Source organism: Tyto alba, unplaced genomic scaffold (assembly GCF_018691265.1).
Source record: "Tyto alba isolate M040663 unplaced genomic scaffold, T.alba_DEE_v4.0 Super-Scaffold_26, whole genome shotgun sequence".
NCBI classification, from domain to species: domain Eukaryota; kingdom Metazoa; phylum Chordata; class Aves; order Strigiformes; family Tytonidae; genus Tyto; species Tyto alba.
The window spans coordinates 15,267,404-15,284,678 of NW_024881300.1; the positions used below are offsets into that span (position 1 = coordinate 15,267,404).

At 34.4% G+C, this 17,275-nt stretch overlaps 1 protein-coding gene across 13 annotated transcripts in view; it reads left to right on the top strand.

Annotated features, from left to right (window-relative positions):
* The window catches only part of CDH8 (cadherin 8), a 241,265-nt gene that overhangs the window by 167,274 nt on the left and 56,716 nt on the right, over positions 1 to 17,275 (top strand). For all 13 annotated transcript variants that reach the window (XR_004406766.2, XM_032990673.2, XM_032990674.2 and 10 more), the window contains 3 exons: positions 7,641 to 7,808; positions 11,762 to 11,949; positions 14,724 to 14,977. Coding sequence is in view for 12 of the 13 variants with exons in the window: in XM_032990673.2 (XP_032846564.1) it covers positions 7,641 to 7,808; positions 11,762 to 11,949; positions 14,724 to 14,977 (610 nt within the window). In the remaining variant the exon portion in view is untranslated. The remainder of the gene's footprint in view (positions 1 to 7,640; positions 7,809 to 11,761; positions 11,950 to 14,723; positions 14,978 to 17,275) is intronic.

Below are 17,275 nucleotides of genomic sequence, written 5' to 3' on the forward strand. Positions count from 1 at the left end.
GTACCTTCAGCTCTGTCTTGACAGCATTTGATACACTTCGGCACAAATGCTGAAAATAGAGTATATTTTCAAACTGTTATAAGCCTTTTCTTGTCATTGTGTACTAAGTATACTGTGCAACCTCAGGTGTTGCGTTAAGGTGTTTAAACAGAGATTCTTTGGTGATTCTGAGAGTTGTCTTGGTGACAGCCCATTAGGAGAGAGAGTTGTACTGGCAAACTGCTAGTGCAGCAGACCTGAGGGTCAGTCCTACAGTTCTTGCTTTTTACTTAGAAAGTATAAAGTGCAAGTACTATGGATAAGGTACATAGGATTGGGTCCTTCAGTAGCAGCAAGAGGTGTCTTTTCTGATTAATAAAGGAAGTATAAAATCATTGCAGAGATGTTTGAAAACGGTTATGATGGTTTGTAGTTGGTAAAGATGAGTGGCTTAAGATCAAGACAGATTGGCATTTGAGAAAAGGTGATTTCTGCTTTTAGAGTTTATCTAGTAATAGTTCTAACAAAAAAGCTGATACAACACATATTTCTTGCATTTCAGAGCAATACCTCTATCATTTTAGAGAGATAGTGAGATAGGACTTAACCATTTTCCTCATGCTGAGTAGGAAAATAGGGGCTACATATCTAAATAATATTGTGCTTCTAGAGACTGAATTTGAGTGAGGAATTTGAACTACACAGCTAGAGTTGGAAAGCATCTGAAAAAGAATCCAAGACTACTTTCTGTAAAGTGTCTAGTATAATTATAGGTGTTAGAGGATCATTACAAATAAAATCCTAAAGAAGCAAGGTCATAAAAGCAGTGCAGAATATTTAGTGCATTCATTCTCTGTTGGTGAGAGGGTGATCCTTTCACTATGCCAGTGAAACTTGGTCCTAGGGAAAAGTGAATGGCTGGTAAGTAGAGATGAAAGCTTTTTACCCGTACTGTAAAACTCAAGTACAGTACAAGTTCATCTAAATTTAAAAGGCACTATTATAATAGGTGTTATCCAGTCGTATCCTATATGATATTGTTGAAGCAGAATATAGTGAAAGCTAGGTAGTGTTAATTTACGCACAAAGGCAAACTTTCAAGGTCTACTTCAGAATGGTAGCAAGATCAGAAAACACAAAAATGGTAGTAATATGAGCTGGAAAAGAAAATACGATAGATTGTAGGTTACACAAGAAACAAGAGACTTAATAAAATTATATCTCACCTTCATCTCTCTGTTTAACAGAAAGACAAGCAGTGTCATCTTCCCCATACAATTTAAAAAAATAAACATGCGAATAAGATATGTACAGTTAGCTTCTGTCTTAAAAATACAAAAATTGCATGGAATCATTCCATGTAAAATGATACAACATAGTATTCAATTCCTCACCTAGTTATTGTTTTTACTGAGGCTCATGTCTGATGTGAAAATGTTCAGACAACTCCTGTAACTGATTATTTTTCTTAAAGTTTTGCCAACTTCACTAGAGACTACAGATATTTTATTGTCTTTCTTGCTAAAATAAAAATCCTAAGGCATTAGAACTAAGTAAGAAATGAGAATATTTGATTATAATTTTTATTAAAATGATTATAATTTTTATGAAGTGTGATTTGAATTAAAGATGGTGGATCAATATGCCTGTATCACATTATTAAAGTGCTAGAATTTTATTTTTATTTTCAATAAGTTATTTGTGATCTATTAATTTTTAAGAATTATGGTACGTGTTTTCCACAGACCTCCAAGTTAAACTTTTTTATGGACTGCTAAAACATCACTAAAGTCAGTGTACTTCATGGGAATACAAAGAATGCATCTCACGGCTCTCTGAAGAAATTACAAGATTGATTTTTCAGGTGTATGGGTCCTAAATGACTGTTATATTTAATAAGAATCTCTACCAAGATTTTAGCATGGAAGAGAGATCAAAGCAATTACTTATCTCTTCCAAAATGAAGAAGGGAAAGTTCCAAGGTACACACGTTGAAATAGCAGGAAGTCTTCATCAAAATGAGTGAGATGAATGAGGTGCTTAAGAAAGGCTTTTCAGGGCCAGATTCCAATTTTGCGTAGTGCTTATTTGGTTTTGTTCCATGTTCTCAATTATTATTTTGTGTAGCTTTATAGCATTACCATAAAGAGGTCCTTTAACAAATGGAGAGGAAAGTGAGAAGCGAAAAACAGATCCTTATTTCTACTGTCCCTTCTCTTCTTTCTCTTCATCAGCTGTAGTCTCTGACACATTGCTCCTTTTCCCCTGATCTTTTTTAGTGTGAGACAGTGTATATTCTTCTAAATAGGTTTTTGAAAGTAGTCCACGGGGGTGCATTTTAACCGATTCAAGTTGTGAGGCAGATTGTGCAAATTGCTCAGTGTGTGCATTTAGGACCACTGTAAAAGTAAATCCCATTCTGCAGCTGTTTTATTTGCTATTGAGCAGTGTGACACTGATAGCTCTTTAGGAAGAGCAACTCAGACAAAAAAAAAAAAAAAAAAAAAGAAAAAATAGTTACTTCCAATGTTGGTGGTGTTTTCATTCTTTGAAGAAATAGATTACTTCTTGATTTCTTTACTTTCCAACCCACTTCCTGATGTTTCCAGCTTTAGTCAGAGGATCTCTAGTCAAGCTATGATGAAGGTATCTGTTCAGTGGTTGTACTACATGTTCATTGAATGTTTTCACAGGGCTAAGGTTTGTTAAATATTTTAGAGTGCATAGAGATAAAGCCTTATCTTAGACAATATGGAGGGAAGGGACCTCAAGTGAGATTGCAGTGAGCTCCCTTGCCCCAAAAAAGCATCAGGTTTATCCTTTCTCATTCTTGACAGATATTTGTCTGATAGGTTCTTAAAAACTTTCAGTAATGGTAATACTACAAATTCTACAGACAGCCTTCTCTGTCAGTACCTACCTTCTCTGTTAGAAAGTATTCTCCTAATGTTTAACTGAAATATCTCTTGCTGCAATTTAAAATAATTTTGTAGTTTATATTTTAGGCCCATCGTTTCTTCTCTTACTCCTAGTGGAAAAGGAGAGTAGCAACCAGTAGTTTTTACATATTTGGCTGTAAAGTCATTCCTCTTACTTCCCTAACTGTATAAACTGATTTTTTATTTCAAAATTAGACACACCATTCCAGTTGCAGTTTTACCAGCATGAGTGAACAGGAAGGATTATTCCACAGTTCTTCCACAGGACATACTAGCAAATGTACCAGGAAATGTGAGCATTTTTATCAGCATAACACTGTTGACTCATATTCAGTTCTTTTTGACTCCACATTCTTTTCTGTCTCGTGAGTCATCTGCTCTATTGTAATTGTGAAGTTAATTGTTTCACCCACACAAAATACTTCTTACTTGCCAAATTGAGTTGCATCCTGCTTTTTTTAGACTATCCAAATTGTCAAAATCGTTTGTGTCACCTGAAAGGCTTCCTATCTTCCATCATTCAGGAAATATTGAATGATGCTAGAAGCAGAACAAACCCTATGAACCACTTGATCCATCTAGCCACTTTAACAGTAAGCCGTTGATAACTGTTCTGAATACAATCTTCCAACAAGGTTCTACCTGCCTTACATTAGATTACGATAATTCTCATCTTTTGCTTTTAAACCACTTTCCTATTTGGTACACCTCATTTTCATCCATAGCATGCTGAAAGTGATTATGTTTTTATTCTCTATTTGTTTCTGCATTGAATTGAAGTAGAGCAGTGAGTTAATGTTCTGTGTGCTGTATGTGTATTAATATTTGGTGAGACTGAATTGTTTACTAAAAATAAATTAAAAGTTTAAGTACTTCCTTTGAACCCAGCCTGAGAACTAGTGAATTAAAGCAAAACAACAAATAAAGATCCTTGAATTCTCTATACACAACTCTCTCTGTCTCAATCACATTACTTAGGTGAGAATGGAGCCTTTTTGTGTTTATTAATTTGCCTCATAAGAGACACCAACAATTGTCTCTTGCTGACCTCCTTTAAATAGATACCGAATATAGAAATACTGGTGGTAACAATTAGCCTGTGTAATTTGGATATATTTGATGTTTAAAAACCTTTAGCTCCTCTTGTAGTAATTAAAAGAATAAACTTCTTTTTAGCTTTTTATTGTGTTTGAAATTGAAACTTGACTTTGACTCTTAGCTTCTGGCAAATGGTTTATGGGCTGAGACAGCAGATAGAAATATGTATAAAACTATTGAAAAAACAAGTTGTGTTTGTATCTTTATACAGAAAAAAAAAAAAAAAAAACAACAGCAAACAATTTTTATGTCTTAAAAGGTCAGAAAGTATAATTCTGATTCAGGTACCTTTTCAGATATTTAATCTTCCTGATATCTTTCAAACCATAGACAAGGGCTAGACTGTTCCATACATTAAGAGACAAATTAAAATACATGTCTAGGAAAATCATCACTTTATTGAAATAATTAACTTGCCTAAGAGGAAACTGCAGAAAACAAAATGTGGCATCTTATGCAAGTCATCTGTAGGCTAGACTTAACTATGTAAATTGGGTTTAAAAAAAAGCAAGGGAAACTGCCTAAAAATAATAATGGAGAAAAAGTTATAGTAGGCTTAATACAAAATCCATTGAAATAAGTTTTCACTGATCGTTGGATCAGCTCTATTAGTGAAAAAAATAATGTGGACCAAATTCTGATACCCTAAGTTTGCATTAGCATTCTTTTTATGAGTCATTTTATTTATAATAATAGATTTTTTCACAGAATGCATCATTATTATTCCTAAACAGTAAAACAATCAGTCCAAACCAGTCACAACTGTTAAATGCTTTTAGAAATAAATATCATTTAATCCCCTTACCCAGGCTGCTATGGAGGAAATGGTCCTACTCTTCTCCTGCATGTATTCTGCACCTATCACATCTGATAAATGTTAAGTATTACCTTCTGTTTTACTGTTCCGCTGTCTTCATTCAAAAACTTTAACAGAAGCATATTTGCCAATGTTTTGCAGAAAAAATTGTGTCCTGTCCTATAGATGGTAAAGAATAGTTAAAATACATGAATCTTGTACTTCAAGGCTGCTGCATTGGTTTTGCAAGGACTGGATTACATCGTATTTGTCAGGGTCCCGAGTACCACCTCCTTCAAGGAATTCAGTTGGTTAACTTTAGAATTGTAGCTGGCTGTGCCCAAGGTCAGCTCCTTTGCTGATACGAGCTGTTGTGAAGAAAGCTTCATGCAGGGGCTTCCCCTCCTTTTCCATGGGAGCTGAGGCTCTACAGCCAGCCCCCAACTGTGCTACATCTGCGCCAAGTCTCGTATTTTCTCAGATCTGACCTACATCCAGACCCTCCGGCTAGCTTTCCTGGCCTGGCCTCAGACCTGCCATGTTGCTATGGACTCGCTGGGGACCATCAGACTGTGGCTCAGCCTGGCCCCTGTCTCTGGATCTGAGTGGGACCCTGACTCGCCACTCTGCAGGCTGACTCCTTGTTGGAGAGGTCACTGCTCTTGCCTGCCTTGTTTCCACACCACTCCCGGTTCACCTTTAACTGCAACGCAGCCAGCCTTGCTGCTCCTAACTCCGCTTACCACATGTTGGAAGGAAAAATCACTGATTACATATCAAGTTCCTTGGGAGGAAGACATCAATCCGGCTTGGCAGTTGCAGACATAAGATAGAGGTTTCATTTTCACCCAGAATTATATTTATAAAATATGCGAGACAATAACCCCAAATATTTTATGGAAATAATTTACAAAAGCATAGCAAGGCTGCTATTATGTTATGTTCGGTGGCTTATGTAGCAGGCATATCTTTATTCTAAATGCCTTACACGCTCATGCTCTTAGCTTGGTCCTCTACTAAGCCAAGAAAAGAACATCTAATCAGATTCTCGGTATTACAATTTTAAAGATAAATCAAGTCTAAAGTTTACTAAAATGCATCTCTATTAACGATAAAGACCAGGAACATTTCTTTGTTCACTGAAAATACATGAATAGATAATCTTGGCATTTCATCAAGAGTGTCATTTCTAAGAAGCTCATTTAAAAGAAACTGTCCCATGTGGAAGAAAAAGAGCTATTTGAAGTCTCCACAGCTATGCTAGTCCCGATAGAGAAATCAAAACTAACAGATTCTCAATAAATATTGATTGACATCTAAAAACTCCTGATGATACTTAACAAAGAACAGGTAGAAAAAAAAATACAATGTGAGAGCTAAGGAAATGTATGATCAGGCCCAGCAACAGGTATGTATGATCCAGGGTGTGAATGTGGCCACTCTATGCAACATGCAAATCTTAACAAATATACAGTACAGTATAGAATTCTTAGCTTCTTTTTTTAACAAATTCCAAATACTTAGTGAGTTACTGTCAATGTCTGCCAATAAGCTGTGTCCTTCAGCTCTGTAAGTACAGACCCGTGAAAAGAGACACTCTTCTTTATGCCTCATAAGAACCCTCAAGCACCGTGGTTTAAAGGAACCACTGCAGTGGTGGATTTAATTCCCTTCAGCACTCTTACACTTCACTTAGTCACTAAGATAATTTAGTAACTTGAACTTTGTGCTCTCTTTTCACATAAAAGTGATTTTTTAAAAAAACAGAATTCAAAACCAGGATTAAAAGGAAAAAAAAAAAAAAAAACCAAACATGTATTTCAATTTAACATGTAGAGTTGTTTTCCCTAGGTTTTAGGGAAATCCCTTTAGTTGATTCTTATATTTTTGTTATGGTGGACATTACTAGACTGTGATGAACACCATTTAAATTTACCACTAAGCATTTAGCATTACACTTTCCATACTGAATGTTTTGAATACAATTTTACAGGTGAAGAAGTTTTGGAAAGAAAACAAGATATTTTTTTTCTTCTGTAGATGTCCATGAAAGTTTGCCGTGGATCTGGCCCTGTATTTAATTGGGCTGTCCCTTGCAGATATCTTCCAGTTAACCCACTGACATTTTCTATCTTGCTATACTACAGATCATTTTACTTCCCTATCTTTAAAAACTTCTAACTTAATAAAGCATTTGATAGCAACTTACTGAGGTCATTGTCTGGCAAGGGACGCTCCTAGAGCAGAGATAGTGGAGTGGCTTTAGGAGTTTGCAGTAGTGTTGACTGCTGAAAGACATGCTGAAAGACATGCTGTCATTCTCCAGTAGAAGTTTAGGCACTCAACTTAGGACTTAGGGAAACAACTGTAGCCTGCATTATATACAAGAGCAGATTAAATAATGGTTTTGTTTTTAAAATATTTGAAACAATCTGACAGATATGGTAACACTGTTTACAGATTAAGTTTACTATGTGGTTGTCTTCTGTCTGAATTCTGTGGGGAAACGATGGATTTCTGTGGGAGGTAGGACAGAAACCAAAAATTTTATAAGGAAAAAAGTGTTAAAATTAATATATATTGGAGGTATGATTAATTCTTGGGTTTTGGACAACAATTCCATTGCACTTTTAATTAAATAAAGGTAGGTGACCTCTAATATACTTATTTGAAAATCTCAAATTCTTCTTTACCCTTGGTACTAAGAGACAACTTAACTGGACCTTTAGCTGTTCAATTTTTATACCAATATTTACATATATCCATAAAAATAGCTGCAAAACTGAATTTGGGTCTGTACCTGACTTTTTCCCCCCCCATTATTGTAGCTATAATTAAAACAGCTCTTCCCAACATGGACAGAGAAGCCAAAGAAGAATACTTTGTGGTCATCCAAGCAAAGGACATGGGAGGACATATGGGTGGACTCTCTGGAACTACAACAGTCACAATTACACTCACTGATGTTAATGACAATCCTCCTAAATTTGCACAGAGTAAGTGGCATTATGTGTATGTGCTCTCCTATATATGAAAGTGATATAGTGTTTGGTTTTTTGTTTTTTTTTTTTTAATCAAGCTCTTTTTTTTTCATCATATTGTCTGGGTTTGTAATGTAGTTTAAAAATGTGTAGCTGCTACTAGAGAAAGGTAAATAGTTCTTTGCCTGATTAAGACCTTAGGAAGGAAGGAATTACGTCCACGCAGTGTACACAGCTCTCTGTCTTCCTTTTTACCCCTCTTGCACACACACAAAAGGGCTTGGGGACTTTTTTTTCATATATTTATTTGCTTTCAGTACTGTTGTTTTTAAGTGCTAGTTTTAATTGCTGTTATATGTGCTTCCATCTCATGCAGACAAGTGACACTACCAGTAAAAGACATATATAACCGATAAATAAAGGGTTGACTAATTAGGTAATAGTGAAGAAAATAAAGAAAATAAGTCTGAGTTTAGATAATTGTTGATATTTAATTCAAAATCCATATTTACTACTCTGGTTCCAATGGATATCTTGCTGGGCTAGGTTAAAATGATTTAGTGTCCTGATGAGATTCTCTATAAGCTTTGTAGTCTATTTCAAAGATGAAGACAAAAAGAAAAAAGAAGAGGGAAGAGTATAATGACTGGATCGATTTTATTTGGAACAGATGCAATCTAATGCACTATTAGAAACTTATCTTTTTAGCCAGCTTGTTCTGAAAAACTAAAAGTTGGAAGGTATTAAGACTCTGTTTTGGGGTTGGAGAATGTTCATATCTAGACTTTGTATCATTTTTGCTTTATTAGAAGCATATTCTTCTAAGAAGATACTTATGCACCTAATGTGAAATTAACTCTTTTCCACATATGTTTGACTTGAAGTCCACTTTTGCACTGTTCTCGAGATGCAAAGAGTGAAACGGGTTTGTCCTAGTACACAGCATGAAATAAATACTGTCCTATAGTCTAGAAAATGTACATACAGATAGCGAGAGAGAAAAAAATACAAAATAAATAAGCAGAGGTAAAAGCTTATTTGAAAAATATATGTTTTATTACCTCATCTTAGTGGTTTTTAACGGATAAGCACTCTGTGCACAATAAAATGCTTTCATTATAAAATAAGAAATGCATAAATTTTTTACTTCCCATCACATTGCATTGCTTGCACTATTGTAGTAGTGTTTTTCAACATATGATGACAATTCCCCTAATAATGTAAACATCTATAGATGAGTCTCCTAGCTGAACCCTATCACCAGAATGCAGAGGGACATTTCTTTTATACTTGCAATGTACTGTAGCTCTAACTCAGTGACTACAGATCTACTTTTGCCAGCTTACCTGCCTTTTATATTTGTATCAGCACTTTCTGTCTCAAAAAGCCTTTGCCTGCCAGTATGAAAAAAAGCTGATCAAAAAATCAGCAACACAACTGGTACGAATTGATATATTTGCTGGAAGTCTCAACAGGAAGCACGGGCATGAATGTGTGCCGAGATGGAGCTGTACTTTCTCTGTGCAGTTTACTCGTATCTGCTCTCCTGTAGTTTGGATACAGTGACACACTAACTGAGTAGCATGAGGAAGACTGCATCACAGATTCCTGAAATATGTTTTCTATATGGAAAATGTAGATTAGTTTTCCTTCAGCAAAGAGTGAGTTGCTGTCTTTGAAGCTGTTATAGCTAGTGCATTCCAGTGCAGAATTCAAACTACTATCTGGGAACAATCACCCAGTCAGTTATATGTCAGTTAATAGTCAGTTATAACACTGACCATTATGCAACTTCATTAGAAAAAACTTACATGTACTATAACTTTGGATTATGTATGTATTGCATTTAATGAGGATGAGCCATAGTAAATATTGTAACTGGATGTTATTACAAATTCTGCCTTTTAAAACTAAGTATTCATAGCATGCTGCCTAGCATTACAGATTAGTCATGACTCTGGCCTTATACAAGAGCTGATCAAGTCTTTAACATTTTTTTACACCACTGAAGCACAGTTTGCATTTGCCTGGAAAGGAAAATAAGAAAGGATCAAACTTACAATAGAGCCTAACCAGAATGAAATAGAAATTCATAAGATGTAATACATGCTGCTTTCACAATAAATTGTAATGAACCCAGAAAGCAGTGTGTTTTATCGGTTTATTGTTTCCAGGCAGGACAGAAATGTATATTTATGGTTTGATTTCAAAGAGTGTTAACCTCCTGGGTTTTAGAAATGAAAAAGATGAACTTTCACTGTTTCTATGATCTCTTTGAAATAATTTTAGAGGCATTTTATAAGTCATAGAAGTTTTAAACCTGGCAGCTTACCATAGGATTTTACTGAGAAGAACTGTGCACTGCCGAGATAACCAAGGGTTTTCAAAGATGCATAATGTGGATTTTTGGTCAACACTGCTCTATGACATCTTGACAAGACAATTCATAATTCTCGAGAGCAATTTGTGTAAAAGAGTCAGCTGCATCATCATTTTTCTTTTTTTACAATATTTTGTAAACTATGTTAATAAATCTGAGAGAAAAATACCAACTTAAAAATGCAATCAACTGTGTCTGGAGATTCAAACCACAAAGTGTGGACAGCAGTATAAATTATGAACACACAGTTTAGTCTCCTGAGGCACTTGATTGCTTTGGCTGCTCATTGTTTGAGAGCTGTTATGAATATTCTTGAGGAATCTTGACGATCTCCAAATTATCTCTCATAATTTAGCCTAGAAACATTCAAGAAAAAAATATTTCACTTTGGGACAGACTATAACTATAGCTAATATATATATTTGTGAATTCCTCACAGTTTCCTTCCTACTTTGAACTGTTGCTACTGCAATTGGCCTACAGTCACTTAAAGCAACAATTCCAGAAACTTTTGGTTTTAGAAAATAAGCTGCACATTGTCTTAGAACAACTATGAGGACAGAAAAGAATGAATCCGGAACCCTTTGTCAAAAACTATTTTAATGGTCTCATTTGCTAGCCTTTAATTCCTTTTGACTATTTGAACTACTAAGGAGCACTACAGTTGATCAAATCACTTATTAACCATAGCTTCAATAAGTGTAAATTACCAAGATGTAAAACAATAGGCACTCCATACAGAATTTTTGATGTAAAGTATGCATGTGTTTTCTGTTTCTCAGACTACTGTTAAGAATTGGGTGATACAATGGTAAAATGGGTATTTTGAGTTTTCTCTTAATAAAATACTTACCTAAAATAATATATTACAAGTTCTAAGTAGATTTTTGACACTTAAGTCAGAAGGTTTGAAGCAAATATGACAAAAAATAAAAATGCTGACAATTTGAATAGCACTTTCGAGTGGATTTTAGTCTAGCCCTACAACCAAATAATAAATACGATAATGATTGCTATGAAAAGTTATTGTTTCTTTTAAAACATACATTTTGGGAGTTTCCTTGAATGTTTCTTAATTAGTCTCTCACCACAGAAGGAGACGGAAGGAGTTAAACAAACAAAATCAAATCAAAATAAAAGGATCAAAAAAATAATACAAATCTGAAATTATATAAGGCATCTTTAAAGTATTAGATCAGTTATCTACAGAGTAAAAGCTGAAGTTTCATAGTTGAATTCTAACTACATGTCCGTAAATAAAATGGTAAGTTCAACAGTGTCTGCAGTGGAGAATGTTGCATACTTTCAGTGTTGAAAGTACTTTAATATTTATGCTTGCCAACACTAAGCATCCCTGCAAGGAAGAAGCAGGGTGCTACTGTAATGAAAAGATCATTCACATATAGTAAACTGAATATTCCTATATAAGGAACATGCTTTGCTGTTTTCACTAAGTAACTTATGTAAATGTGGTTTGTATCAGTTGCACGACTCAAGAGTTTATGTTGGGGAAGTATAAACAAGCTTAAAGCATACAGGAGAGACTGGAATCGGGTGTAACGTTTTGTCTTTTCCTCTTATTTATAAGGTCTGTATCACTTCTCAGTAATGGAAGATGTTGCTCTTGGTGAACCAATCGGAAGGGTGAAAGCAAACGACCTGGATATTGGAGAAAATGCTAAATCATCCTATGATATTGTTGAAGGAGATGGAATGGATGTATTTGAAATTACTACAGATGCCCAAACTCAGGACGGCATTATTAGAGTGAGAAAGGTAAATGATATCTCTGTTAAAAAAAAATGTTTATTGTACATACAACTACCCAGCCAGACTTTACTCTGTGAGAAAATGCTGGCTTTCCAAGGATTCTTTTATCTATGGATGAGGTGTCAAGCTAGTGAAGTGAGAAAAAAAAAAAAAAAAAAAAAGGGATGTATTAGCCATGTCTTTCAAAATTGCCACTTAGGAGATATCTGGGGATACATCCATGGAAATAGTTTCAGTGCTGGGAATGTGTTAATTTTATCTGGGCTTCCATGTAGGCAAATCATACACGTTTTTCTTCCTTGGTTCCAAAGGAGAAGAATATATTAGAATCTGCATTGCTGATGGTGTGAACTTCCGTAAAAACTTGTCTGAGTATCCAGCAAATACCTTTTCTTTATTATTTGATTTGCTGTATAGCTGGTAAAATACTGTTTAGAGAAAAAAAAAATCATATAATATTATTTAAGTTACCTGATGTCTGAGAGGCTTAGTCCTCCACCTTTTCTTACGTTGAACTCTCTTTGCTCAATCAATAATATTTCAGTGAGCCTTATCAAGGAGATCAGTACTGTTTCACATGAGAAGTACCAAATTTGGGCTCTAAAGAAGGCTACAACTCTGTTACCTTTTCTATGCTTATACAGTCTTGATGTATGCAAGATTGAGTTATTTGCATGTACGCAACAGAAGAACCACCCAATTATATACAGAAATACAGTGACAGACAGCATATCTAGAACAAAACTTTTATAGTAAATTCAATGAAACATTAATTGCAGATTTCATTTTCATTATTTTCTGGGGAAGGAGAATAGAGCCAATTCTCATGCTGTTTTCCAAAAAAGGATATGAATATAACCTATAACACTGGCAAGGAGTGTTTTAAATATGTAGCATAGAGCACTTTAAATGAACCTTAAGGTGATTTAAAAAAAAAAAAAGAAACCAAAACGAAACAAAATATGAAAAACATGACATTCCAATGAAAAAAATAAGAATCCAGTGAGTACAGATAATTAATATTCAACTTATATCTGTAATTGAAGAGATCAGGCAGAATACCTGTCAAAAGTTTATATTTTCTGTTTCTCAGTGAGTAGGTCAGCACTGTAGATGTATAATAAATTGTTGTATATTTATGTAAATTTAGATCTGTTTTCCTAAAGAGAAAATTATGATATATATCCCTGTTATTCCTTACTGTTATTTATTGTATGCTGTGGCCTCTTCTGTAAACTAAGGCAATTAGCCTTTTGCCCCAGTTCCGTTGGCTTTATTTCATAACTGAGTCTCTAACATAATGTTGTTTCATATATTCATTTTGACAGCAATAATCATTTTGGTTCTACTACAGCAGATGATATATGGAGGGTATTGTTCGCCAACAGATTTTCTACAGCATAAATTCATGGGTTTTAGACAATGCAGAGTAAATTTTCAATATGATATTCTGATTAAGCATAACTAAATGTATTGGGGTGCTGTCATTTCTGTAAAGCATATGAAAAGCAGTTGAAAAAATTATACAGGAGCTATGATTGGCAAATTGTGAATATGCTGATTTATAAATCACCATTCATAATTACAAAAGCTTACTAATTTAAGACCTTCTAAGGAAGCAAGGTTTTCTCATGTTTATGAGAATTTGTGAGAAAGAACAAATCCCATTAGAGCTTGCTTCATACCTGAGAAAAATCAACAAAATTTTAAAGTATACATTCTGAAGGCTTTGACAGACTTCCTGAAGGTTCCTATTTGTGCTGTTGCTGGTATTTGCATTGCAGATTCAGAGTTTCTATGTCCTTTTCTTTTCATCCCTGGGACATTGTAATGCAAATCTTAATATCTTTCCAATGCTTGGCAATTTGCATCTTTGAAATTTGAATCATTGTGAGACACAAGAGAATTACATAGTGAATATACTGATATGCTTCAAGACACAAACTTGAATCTCCTATAATGAAAAATTCTAATATTCAGAAGTGTCACAGATTTGGTTTTTATTTGGTATTTCATTCCTTTAAATCCACTGTTTTCATCTTTTATGTTTTAATGTGGAGCTAAAATAGTATAAACAATAGTGATATGGCAGGTATATTGATGGAATAAAGCAATTGGGTTCATGTTTCTCTCTCTGAAAGTAAAAAAAAAAAAAAAAAAAAAGGTACAGGAATAAGAATTGCTACAGTTTTAAGAAATTCCTGAGAGACGTCTACCTCATTTACCCTTATAAACACAAATGCAGAGTTACCTGAAGTGCAATAATATTGAAGTACTTTCTTATATGATTAGCTCTACATTTTTCCACATAATGCCTCTTATGTCCATCAAATAATAATTGCTAGTTCTTTACATTTCTCACATTGTTCTGGAAGTAATAAGACATTTATTCTTTGTGGAGCTAGTATAATATTTTTTCTTATCTCCAACTAACAAAGCACTGATTAAGTGCTTGATTAGTATGTAAGTCATGTCATCAACAAATTTGTAGTATTTATCTGATATGTAATTGTAATAGTATAATTCATTACAATATTTTGGTAAATTCCTTGTGAAGAGCAAGAAAACAGAGTCTTGTTTTCTCTGAGGCTGGTTAATAAACAGATATCAATATATGCCCAGAAAATTTGCAGGTTGGATTTCTGGGAGTGGGATGTGATTGCATTAAAACTCACTGAATGTGCTTAAATTCACATAACTTTAATCCATCAGCATTATGTTCACTTGTTCTTTCTCTGTGGCCATTAGTAAAAGTCATTTATCTTTGTCATTCTTAACAGCCACTGGACTTTGAGACCAAAAAATCCTATACTTTGAAGGTAGAAGCAGCCAACATTCATATTGATCCTCGCTTCATCAGTGGAGGACCATTCAAGGATACAGCAACGGTAAAAATTGTAGTAGAGGATGCTGATGAGCCACCAGTCTTTTCATCACCTACGTATCTACTGGAAGTGCATGAAAATGCTGCTATTAACTCTGTGATTGGTCAGGTGACTGCTCATGACCCTGATGTGTCTTCCAGTCCTATAAGGTAGTGCTGCTTTAAAGTTCTCTTTGAAAAATCTACTGGCAGAATACTAATTCAATTTTCCCATAGATCATATGACACTGTGTTCATGCCATTTTATTTCTATGAAAATATTTGTGTAGGATTTGTTTCGTGTTAGATTTATCAGTTCAGATAATTTTCAAAATCACAAAAATGCTCCTTGCCACATGAGCAGTTGTATGAAACAGTAGGAATGCAATGAAAGTAAGAAGTAGTGTGCATGAGGTCGGATGGGGTTGAATCATCAGTGTATATCTCTACAGTTACTTTAAATAATCCACTGGTGTCTGCACTGGCAATACTGAGTTTGTTCCATGTCATTGTAAGCTTGTCAAAATACATTTTGGATTCTTTTGGATAAACACATTCCTTGTTTAAAGATAGGAAGTCAGAGATTATTATGCCCATATGACTTTTGCAACTTTGATTAACAATATTTTCCCTTTTTGATATAACAAGAACAAAATCTGTTATTCCTGTTTCTTCAGATCAGTGTTTTCTATCTCTTTTTGATGAGACACATCTTCCCCTCCCACTTTGTAATAGTTACTATGGTATGATGCAAGTGTTCCCGAAACACATTTTGCTATGTATAGTACTGTTTGCTAGAAGCACTATGAAAACAAACACCAAAATGTCAAATTTATGGTAAAGGTATATTTGGAGAGAGTCTATTTAATGATAATCATCACTGTACATTACAATCTTAGGAAATTTAAGCTACGCAAGCAGTCTTCAGCATTGTGAGGATGATGCTAAATGTTGTAATCTATCATTTAAAACCATTTTCTAATCATCATCATTTACATCAAGTTTGTCACAGAACCAAACTTGAAACCTTTATTTAGGGGGCCTATATGTTGCATATCATATGTTAGTATCTTTCAAAATTAGGAGTTCAGAATTTCCAAGATACTTGGATCTATTAAAACTTGTGAATGAAGATGTTGGAGAGTACATTGGGAGTCTCTCATTTCTAAATCATCCTTTCAAAACTAGCTAAATATAACTAAACATTAACTATCACAAATTTTTATACAAATTAATTGATTAATATGTTTTCTACTGCAGCACACAACCCAGACAGTGTTAATAGGGATTGCATATAGTTTCTTACCTGAGAAGCTCTTGAGATGATCAAAAATGGTAATCTGATCATAGAAATAGGAAATGAATGAGGGTAATTACCCAGGTCAGAAAAATGTTACGTGAACAGAAAAAAAGTAATATAGAATGCACAGAGTTTGATCTGTCAGAATTTAACCAGTGGCTCCACCCCTAATTTTGTTACTGCTGTCCACTGGCATCTGTGAAAAAGGGCTTGCACTGCTGCTACAAAGTCAGGGTCTTCTCAAAGGTGTATGAAACCAGCCATGGTGGCAGAAAGTTGTCTTTCTTCCCTTTATTCCAGCTCGATAGTAATTTCTCTTTCAATTTAACCTTAGTTCCTTCCCTCCAGCCTGTTCTACTTTGCTCTTGGCTTGATCCTGTGCTCCTCTGCCTCTTGATTGTGTCCCCTTTGTTCCTCATCTCAGCCTGGCTTCAACTCTGCTTTACTTTTACTTTGGCTATTTTTCCAGTCTTGTTCTGTTCCCTTGGAATTCTTTTCTAGTCCAGCCCCAAACTCTAATAACTTAGACCAGCTGCAAGCCTACCTATGTCCTAAAATTGAGCCTCTTTATTCTGTCCAAGTCCCAAAAATTGAACTGAGTAAAATATTTACTTAATTTCCATTTTTTCATAATTTTATAGATTAAGATATTTTCAAACTTTTAAAAGCAAAATATATAGTTTATATGTGCAAACTGAATTAGAAAGTTATTACCTACGAAGTCATAGAGAAACAACTGATATACATGAAGCAGAATTGGCCAAAATTCATTACATTTAAACAAAAAGGTAATTAATGAGTATGATTTATATCTTCTTTAAAAATATTATATGCAGTACTTTTTACGATTTGATTTTTGCCCAGTATTGGCTTCATAGCTAATTAAGGAATATACAGAACTCAATATTCTATGCAACTACTTTTTTAATTCTTTGCTCACTTGATTAATTTGACTTTATCTGGGATCTCTCTGGAAAGTCTCAACTCCTTTTTTTCATTTTTTGCATGATAAATATTTTAAGGCAAAAAAAAAAAAAAGAGACTTCAAGTTAGTAATTTTACAATTATGGGAGAAAAAAATATTAGTCAGAGACAAGTAGGGAGTAGGTATACAGTTGCTTTCTAATATGGAACAAAATTGGAACATGGCAGGTTCTAACAAAAATATG